Source organism: Oryza brachyantha, chromosome 7 (assembly GCF_000231095.2).
Source record: "Oryza brachyantha chromosome 7, ObraRS2, whole genome shotgun sequence".
Classification (NCBI taxonomy): Eukaryota; Viridiplantae; Streptophyta; class Magnoliopsida; order Poales; family Poaceae; genus Oryza; species Oryza brachyantha.
In genome coordinates this window covers 18427416-18437439 of record NC_023169.2, presented here as the reverse complement: position 1 = coordinate 18437439, position 10024 = coordinate 18427416, and the positions used below count along the sequence as shown (strand labels likewise).

General features: G+C 44.4%; 2 protein-coding genes across 2 annotated transcripts; both read right to left on the bottom strand.

Moving 5' to 3' along the window:
• Nucleotides 1–360: 360 nt before the first annotated feature.
• LOC102706772 (phylloplanin-like) lies at nucleotides 361–1305 on the bottom strand. The gene is made up of 2 exons (XM_006658897.3): nucleotides 1048–1305; nucleotides 361–933 (listed from the first exon to the last, which is right to left on the bottom strand). The coding sequence occupies exons 1-2, from the start codon at nucleotides 1217–1219 to the stop codon at nucleotides 659–661; spliced, it is 447 nt and encodes a 148-aa protein (XP_006658960.1). The 5' UTR covers nucleotides 1220–1305; the 3' UTR covers nucleotides 361–658.
• Nucleotides 1306–4187: 2882 nt separating this feature from the next.
• On the bottom strand, nucleotides 4188–5115 carry LOC102709293 (phylloplanin-like). Its single transcript, XM_006658052.2, has 2 exons — nucleotides 4899–5115; nucleotides 4188–4824 (listed from the first exon to the last, which is right to left on the bottom strand). Exons 1-2 carry the CDS (start codon nucleotides 5050–5052, stop codon nucleotides 4553–4555), a joined length of 426 nt encoding a protein of 141 aa, XP_006658115.1. The 5' UTR covers nucleotides 5053–5115; the 3' UTR covers nucleotides 4188–4552.
• Between the last annotated feature and the right edge of the window lie 4909 nt (nucleotides 5116–10024).

The following is a 10024-nucleotide window of genomic DNA, read 5'->3' as shown; positions in this document are numbered from 1 at the left end:
TGCATATTATCTGATGTTTTGATTCAACCATTCAATATTGCATCACATATCAAAAGTTCAAGACATAGGTCACAAGGGAGTACATCACAAATATTATTATATGAATAACATAATAAATTTTTAGCGAAAATTCGATATATTAGACTACATTCGGGTACCCAACGGGTTACCCGTGGGTGAGGAACAATACCTATGCCCATACCCGTGTTGATTCGGATCAGGTACGGGTACCATCCGTGGGTAAAAAATTGTATCCGTACCCATACCCATTGGGTCGGATACCCGGCGGGTACCTGATCCCTGTACCTGGATTGCCATCCATAGAAGTATTCCACTTAATGAAGATGAGTACGTTGCATCACTTGTATGAACACCAATCGACAGAATCGTCATTTTTTTCGTATTAGAGGTTCGTCGGCATTTTTTTTTGGGTGGTCCTTGGCTCCGCCGGTGTACATTAGTTAATTTGGCAAACGGCACCTGTCAGGTGTTCGTACTTCGTAGTAGTGACTCCATGTGAACTTTGAACGTAATTAAACATAATCATTCGTTCATCTGCGGCCTCAGTGCACTCACTACTAGCCGTATGGCAGACCAATTATGACCACGCGATCCAGACGAACACGGATCAAAAAGCGTGCTGGGCTAGCTAAGTTAACTAATCGAGAGAAGCCGGCGCGACGTAGGAGAAGCCACGCGGGAAGAAGACCATGCTGACGAGAAGCCGGAGGCGGGACTCCAGCGTCCCCGTCTCCGGGAGAGACGCGTTGCAGGTGGCAAGCGGCGTGGCCACCACCAGCGAGCAGCCGCTGGCCACGCTCGACAGCGCCGTGCTCGTGTTCATCGCCATGCGGAACCAGCCCTTGCCGTCCGTCGTTGCGTTCCCCGCCGCCGCGTCGACGGCGTCCGCGCACCGCAGCTGCACCACTGCGTCTGCAGACAGCGCATGCACGGTGCAGCCGTGCGGATCATTAGTTTGACCCAAATCGATACTCTTTACACGTTAATTAATTTGGAACTAATTAACTTGGATGGAGAAGAACTTACTTGGGAAGCCGGGAGCAGAGCTCGATTTCATGGAGGTGCCGTTTTTGCAGGGCACGTAGCCCATGACAACGACGTCCGCTTGTATGCGCGGTGGCTGCGGCGGCGCCGCTGCCGATGCAAGCACGCTGACCACCGCCACGCCGATCACCAGCTGAAGAATCTTCGACGCCATATGCCAAATTTATCTGCTATTGCTGTTTCTGGATACGTTCGATGGAAGTGTTCCGTTCTTGCTTGTGTACGTGTTATATGATGTACCAAGCCAAGACTCCCAAGGTATGAATGTATGATTTGATTCATAATTAAGTGTGGTTATGCTTCTCACCTTAGTTAGGTCGCTTATCCACTTAAAGTTCACCGATATAGTTCTTTTTCCTGTGATTCTGACGGCGAAATAATGAAGTGCGTGTTGAGTAGGTAGCCACCGTGAAATTGAAATCATGTCTGTTGCGCATGCTTTTTTTTAAAAAAAAAACCAACGGAAGAACTGCCGATTATATTTCAGTAAAAAGGAGTAAAAACACTAGACGGGTTACATAAAGAGAAAAAAATTATGACCAGAGCAACTCACAGCACACGAGCTGCACCACCACTCTACAACACCAACCAAGACAAAGGCCGAGCCCAAAGCGAGACAATGCAGTTTAGTTTGGCTACGACGACATCGAGGCTCTGATTTGATGATACACATATCATCCTTGCCGAGCTTATCACCACGCGACACAGCAGCTCCGACTGCATGTCTATCGTGTCATCGAAGTCAAGAAGAAACTAAGACAAACCAAACCAACACAGCGTCTTAAGTTGGACCTCAGCCCAAACTACCAAGCACCAGATCCTACACCTAAGAAGCACCAGCACACTTGGAGAGAAACTGCAACGCGTCATCGTTGCCAAGCCTCCCCACACCCCAAATAGCAAGGCAGCTCCGACTTCACCTAACAGCAACTAAACATGAGAGCTGACCGTTCACTAGGGAAAGGGAGGGGCTAGGCAGTGAGAGCCTCGCCAAACAACCTATCCTAGCTGAACGACGCAAGGGAGACAAAAGACCGACATTGCACGGGTAAGTTTCTCCAAAACGGTGTCCCCAAGAAGTACGTGGCGTGAGCGCCGCCACCGCTCATCTAAAAAGGACAAGGATTTCACCTAGAGAAGAGCCAGGTGGAGGAACGCTAAAACAACGCCTCTAAGAAGGGCAACGGCGCCTAAAGCGTCATCGTCGTCAGGTCAGTTGAGACCGACTATGGCTTTCGCCACCAAGTTCCACCCAGCCCTAAATTACCCGCACACCCCGGTCAGTGCCAGTCACCTACGACGTCCCATATCCTGCATCCACGCGTCGTCACCGTCGAAGCCGGCAAAAGGCAGCCACAGTCGTCCCGGCGTCATCCACGCGCCGTCGCTGGAGATGGCAGAGTGGGGGAGTTTCGGGCATGCTTATTTTGATATATGTATTATTACATTCAACAAAACAAAACAGTTCTAGTTATCCCACTTATCTATTGCAACGGTCTGATTTACCAATTCAACCCCAAGACCATACATTTTGTTGGACTTTTATGTGGCTTGCAACATTTATAAATATTATAGTGTTTATTTAACTCAATGTATAAAGTATTTATGTTATATGTGATGAGGAATTATTGATACTGAATTTAACTCGAGGAATTAATACTTTAGGTGTCTTTGTGCTGTTACAATAGATGTGTTAATTGAGGTATACTCAATTAGAATTTATATGTGCGTGCATGCTTTATCACTGGTACGTCACAAGGTCGAATAGCTGAGTTTGTACAAAGTATTAAATCTGTAAACCGTTAACCCACGTAATAATATTGGAATTAAAATCCTTTACAATATAATCATGTCACATGACTCACCTATGTGTGCTAGGGGCCATGACATGGCTCAATAGTCTAACGATGTATCAGAATTAGAGATATATATTAAAGGGGAAATTAGACTTTTTTAATGAAATATTACAAGGATGCTATTATAATTTTATTAAATTAAAGATATTAATTGACTCACATGTGTCCTGCATGGCAGTGAGATACCAACGACATATCTTCAACTTTGTAAAATCATGATAGCATGGTTACAAATTTTCCTTTTTGTTTTATTAATTAAAGGGGAAACCTTATTTCACCCTAGCGTCCGACTAAACGCTGGAGGCCGTCGCTGGAAATTTTAGCAAACAGTAGTGTGCGGGGAAATGATGAAAAACAGTCGTCCACTGAGGTATGGCACACTGAACTCTTGACAGCGAGATTTCACTTTGTTGGCCTTTTCCTCAGCACTTTAGCCTCAAAAGAAGAACCACTAAGGTATCCATACAACCGAATAGTGATAAAAGAATTCTAAAGAGTCAGGCAAAAGGGTCCTTACGTCTGTTAGTTGTTTACACCACTAAGGAATGTCATCTAAACCTTGGGTTTTCATAACAGAGTTTCTATTGTATATGGTATACACCATTGACAAAACACTGCTTCTAATAAATATCTTCCTCGTGAAATTGATCTTGCTAGAAATCAATTTTATTACCATCAGACCATGGTGTAATCATGCTCAATAAGAGAGACTGACGATGGGCACTTCTTTTAGGAGGGATTATAAAAAGGCTAACATCATACTGCACATATATATGTAAAAGGTAAGGTGAGACGTTGGGCAGCGATCTAATTGCAATGCATTAGGTTAGAATTAGCGTTGAACAAAGTTGATTTTAGTATAGAACTTGAAATTGAAATTGTAGTAGGTGTTAATATCATGGTTGATCTCTATTTCATGCTCTCTATTAAGTAAAAAAGCGGATCAGTTATAACCGTACTACGACTTTAGCATAGGTGAAAATACCGACTCATCGACTGCGTTGTTAGTCGATGGTCACATATACTCTAATACACAAATACGCTAGTTCTGGGAGTGTATTCTAACGGTAGTATAATACCAGTGAAACTAATCTCAGTCATAATTTAAAAAGTATTTTTATACTTTGTTAATTAATTGATTAGTAGTATTTTGTTTTTTTTGTTTTTTAAATAAAGATCATAATAAAAAGAATAGTATTATTCTTTCAAATTTCTACTGCACCTAATATTGTTGATAGTATTATTTAACCATAGTTGTCCGATAAAAATACGTCCATTAAATTCCACTGTCAACCGGAGGACACCTCTTCTTCCTACATACCCACGATACAAACAATGCCTAGATTGAAGGAGACTACTATCCATATCCAACCCATCTTGACATATAACTTAGTCCATAACAATAATGTTTGTCCATACAGGCATAAAGTATATTCATCTGACCAGAAAACATTTGCAACTCCTGCTTTAAGCAAGCCAATAAGCTTTCTACTCCAGTGCATATAGGCGCGCGATCGATACAAACCAGTTTACTGGTGTAGAAATTACCATACATCCAATTTTCATACAGAGTCGTTAGAGAAGAAGCCATGCAGATCTGCAATTAATCTGAGACGGGTGGATGGATGGGATTAGTGGGCGTGGAAGGAGAAGCCGGCGGGGAAGAGGCGGAAGATGCCGCCGAGCAGCCTGGTGAGCGGGCCCTGCAGGTAGGAGACGAGGCTCCCCACCGGCGGCAGCTCGGCGTTGCACTTGATGAGCGGAGTGTCCACCACCAGCTTGCACCCGCCGATGAACGCCGCCAGCGCGCTCGTCAGGTCCGCCTCTATCGCGAACGACCCGTTGCTGTTCGTCGTGGCCCCCGCCACCAGCCTCCCCGCGCACCGCAGCTCCACGTCCGCATCTGCACACGACAAACGAGCCAACGATTATTACATCACTACTGCTGCTGCTGCTTGCTGCTCCTGTGTCGCGCACTTGGGAACGCGGGGGAGGTGGCGATGTCGATGAGGCTGCCGGTGTTGCACGGCACCACGCCGGTGACGACGAGCCTGCCGAGCTTCGCGTCTGCGGCGCCGAGCATGCACGCCGCCGCGACGGCCGCGAGCAGGCCGAGGGCCCGTGACGCCATTTTTGTCGGAGCACCTAAAGCTTGAGATCTGTGCGTCGACAGAGCTCTGCACTCGCACGCCGGACGGACGGAGCCTGCCTTTGTTTGCTTCTTTAATCGCGACCTATTTATAGGACCAGAAAGTGGTTAGCTGCTTACTCCGTTTTTACTCTGGCTAACTTGACTGCACCATTGATTTGGTCAGGCCTTGAGATAACTTTCTCATTCTGAATGTGGTTAGTTACTGCGTCTAGAACAAGTTTAACTGACGCAAATGATGGTCGTTGTGGCACGTCGGCAGTTGTTTATCTCACCAACTAGAAGTGCCAGTGCGACTAGCTAATCTATATCCAGGTAGGTATGCTTGCACCTTAGTGCTTTGATATTAGGAATACGATTGGTTAATTAATACACCTGACATGTTCACGGTGAGCTAGTTGAGCTTTGAATATAGTGGCATTTCAGCAGTTAGTTACAAGTCAATGCAAGTCAAAGATGAGAGGCCCATACGTCCAAAGTGCTGCACTGCTGCTGCACTTGAAAGAGTGCCCTCTCCACTGGCAGCGTGTCACTTTGCGAGATACTACTTGCCCGTGACTCGCTTGTCCGGCTGCCCCTCTGTACATAATGTTGTAGTATAAGAGTAGTAGCATAATGGTTAGGGGCAGTCTTTTCGGTTATTACAGTTATTTCGATTCGGTTATTTTGGTCGCAACGGATATTCGATTATCAGAAACTTAGAACTGAAATTAGTTTTAAAAAGTTAGCACCGAACAATTCGATTTCGGTTTTGGTCATGACCATAGTAATTTTATAGATTGAAGTTGCAACAAAAATTGAATACACCTTCCATCTTTTATGTCTTGTTTTGATGGTTCGATAACCGAATATTTAGATGAAAGACTCATTGAGAGTCCCGCTTTTACTGAAAGCATAAAAAGGTTTGCTGGGGTTTCCAGCTTACATGACAGCGTGCCGCAGAGGTTTTTGCCAACGAAACAAACGTTGAACAACAACACTTCCTTAAGCAGCCTTACAAACTCTAAACAGCCACCAAAACTGCAAACAAGAGCACCAAATTAGAACTGTTGTGAAAAACATTGTATAGGGAGAGAAATCATATGATCTATTTTAATCTGTTGTATTCTATTGTATATTACACTGACTTTCGTGGGTATATTTATAAAGTATATAGGAGATAGAAACTTAGAGTACATGATAAATATTCCATCGTATATCTCTAGGATTTTCTCTTTATCTCTACAATTTTCATTGGACTCTGTTATCTCTAACCGTATGTATCCATATCTCTAACATTCCCCCTCAGTCGTAACGGGAGCAAAGCGAACGATTGCGACTGGATTTGAAATCATGTGTTTCACCATCTTTTCTTCTTTGTTTCTCCATTATCAATTGCATCTCTGATAGATAGTCCTCCACTTTGGTGACTGTGTCTCCTCCGTGTCGTTTCGGTCCTCCACCTTGGTGACTGCGTCATCTTCTTGTAGGATCGAACAAGATCAAACAAACCTACCAGAGGGGGGGTGAATGGTAGGGAAAAACAAAACCCAAAAATCTTTCGCGGAATAAAGGATTACCTCTGTCGAAGAAATTGACGAAGACTTGCTACCTTAATCACGTCGCTCCTGTGTCGCTGCTACCTTGATCGTGCCGCTCATGTGCCGTCGAGCAGATCATCGAATCGCGCCACTCCTATGACGTCGATCGGATCGTCGGAATCCAAAAAATCACCAGTAGATGAAAGTCGAAAACGTAGATTGAATGATCTTGACTTTATTGCATCAACTGGTATTTACAAAGTGCACCAACAGCACTCCTATCAAAATCGTCGATCTAGAATCAACAACTAAGTCTCACAAAAGCACACCGGGGGCATACCCCTCGGTCTCTATTTATATCGAAAAGTCTATCACCAAATAGTGGTAGGATTCCTTATACTAATATGGCTCATCTCTTTGTTTTCCTAATTAAATCCAACATGCCAAAATCAGGCGTGCTACAGTAGTCCGACTGCTACAGTACCCGCCGCGCTACAGTAATCCGATCCGGTTGCTACAGTGCCGCGCGCTACAGTGCCGACCCTGTAGCAAATTCCTTTTCTTTTCTCATCCAGTTTTGATCCGATTTACTTTCCGATTTTTCCGGCGCTTACACATACAACATGTGAAGCCCGTTACGATTCCATCCCACACGGTGTTGCTCCACCATGTGCCAACTCGTATTCAATATCGTCACCTGGCATCCTCGATCGTCCGGACCTCAGCTCCTCCCTGAGCCTAGTCACGATCCCACCGCCATTGACCGATATTGACTTCAAGTCACCTGCACAACTAGAGACAAACCAACCGTTTCCGAGCACAGATATCGCAACCTGACTCACATTAGTTACACACACTCGCACCAACACCTTAATTGTTTCCAAACCAAATTCAATTTATAAACCAAATGGCAAGCCAATTGTTCATCAGAAAATATTAATCATGCTTATGATCTTACACTTCTGTGTCATCTCTTGTCTCTCTCCTCTATTTCCTCCCGCAGTGATAGCGGGAGTGTCATGGACGAGAGCGATGACACGGACGCTTTTGACTGGAGTTGTCGACGATGATTTGTTGTAATGTTTGTCGAGGTAGTCGATCATGTGGTAGCCGTGGTCGTTGTAGACACGGTAGTTGATGTAGCCGCATATAGCCGAAGGCGAAAAAAATTAGAGACGGAGCTGCGATCGTAGATGAGGCACCTTGCAGATGTCAGAGGATGCCGTTGGAAGCGTCTTTGCATATGTCAGAGGATGCCCTTGGGTCATCTTGCATATGTCAGGGAACGTTGTTGACGTCGGGTCACCAATTTTTTGTTGTACTCCGTACGTCATATAGGAGGTCACCACCATAGTGATGCCAGGTTGATGCAGTCTTTGTCTGTCGTAGATGACGTGGTCGATGCCGTCGTCGATGAAGCGTCTTGCAAAGATTTCTATCAGAGGACGCGAGATGAATGTCCATCGTTGTGGACGAAGCGGCGTCGTGTTGTTTCCATGTTGATGTAGACCATCGGCGGAGTTACTTCAATGCATGTTGATGGTGGACGTGGAGATCGTTGGTTGCTTGATGTAGTGCTTGCTCGTTGGTTAATTCATATCGCCCAACCTCTGCTTCTGCCGCTAGAATTTAGGGATTTTGTAGCGAGAAGAAACTAATCTAATCTAATCTATATATGATATACAGTGGCTAAAAAAGTTGATCTAATACTAATTATTAGAGAAAATATAATCTATGAATAATCTGTAGAGGCTAGATAGCTATTTAAAAAACAAAATACACGCACAGTATCGTGTTTCTGTGTTGAAAACTGAAGATGCATGGTCGTCGTCCTCGCCGCCGCCTTGCCGTTGATGTTCAGATCGGAACGATCTTGCTGCCGGCCGAAGGCTCGATTTGCTGCCATGCGTTTGCTGATCGATGGCAGTGCATATTGATGAGATGGATGGCTGGCGTCCTCGCCGTCAGCCGGAAATCAGTTGATGGGCTCATGACAGTGTGGACTCGAAATCGATGACTAGTGTTGAGATCTAGGCTCTGATACCATGTGGAAAATACTGGATGGAAGAGAAATCTATGATCTATTTTGATCTGTTATATTCTGTTGTATATTGTACTGACCCTCATGGGTATATTTATAGGGTGTATAGGAGATAGAAACTTAAAATACAAGATAAATATTCCATCGTATATCTCTGAGGTTTAGATTGAAACTTAAGTACAAGATAAATATTCCATCGTATATCTCTGAGATTTTGTCTTTATCTATAGAATTTTTATTGGACTCTGTTATCTCTAACCGCATGTATCCATATCTCTAACGACTGCAACAAAAAACGCATTATCCCACACCCGCTCTGCCTTGTTGTCTACCTAGAGTCATCGCTTTCCCAGCAATCGCTTGCATCATCACTTGTAGTATATCTCCAAATATAGTATCGCGTAGTTACATAATTTGTAGGGTTTGTGAATTAATGGGCTTTGTTATACTATTGTTCATGTTAGTTCAGTTTATGTTATTTCGGTTAACTAGCGACTATAACGGAATTGACTGAATTCTTTCCATTAGTTCGAATTGGTGACCGAAAAAATTGATTTCGGTTTCAATTTTTCCGCCCACCGCTAATAATGGTAACGGATGTCTTTCGTTATATGGTGACCACCACTTATCATCCGATCCACTCAGCCTCGGATTCCTGAATACGCCGACATGAAACAGTTTCACAGTTCAATTCTATCAAAATTCCCGTGAAATTTCTTCATCATACCGAATAGGTCCTTCAGTGTTGCACAGCACAGCAGGTGTCGTTTTTGCTCCAGAGTCCAGAGGGAACAAGATATACACAGTTCTCCAGAGTGATACTAACGATACAAGCGGCATCACATCACAGCGGCTTAGAGGAGGCCAAAGCAACTGTGTGTCCAGATCGACTACTGTTGCATACCGTGTCCGATCGAGCTGGTGTGCTGGCGAGATGCCGCTGGGTTCAGTTCTCTGTCGTGCGTGCTGGACCTTGCTCTGCTGCCAGCGTGTCCGTCAGCTCGTGTACCAGCAGCCAGCAGTTGAGTGACAGTACTCCTGCCTGGTGTTTCATCTGCTTTTTCTACGCCCAAAAGAACCGGACGGCCCAACTTCGGCCTGCATATGAACGTATGGTCCACAGTATACAGCGACAGTACATTGAGCCTCAGAACACACCAAAGAATTTGTTGTGGACTTTGTGTGGGCCGATCTGAATATTTTTGGTCAGCCCAGACACAAATCTTTTGTCTTCGCATAAGGGCAAGCGCGAAAATTCAGACTTCAAATTGTAAACACAAAACGATCCCGAAACTGATTTCAAGTTTCTCGCTTCATGCATTTTTTTTAAAAAAAAATAAACACGTAGTATGCTATGTATGTTTGTGTTTAAACACAAGAAAGGTATAAAAAG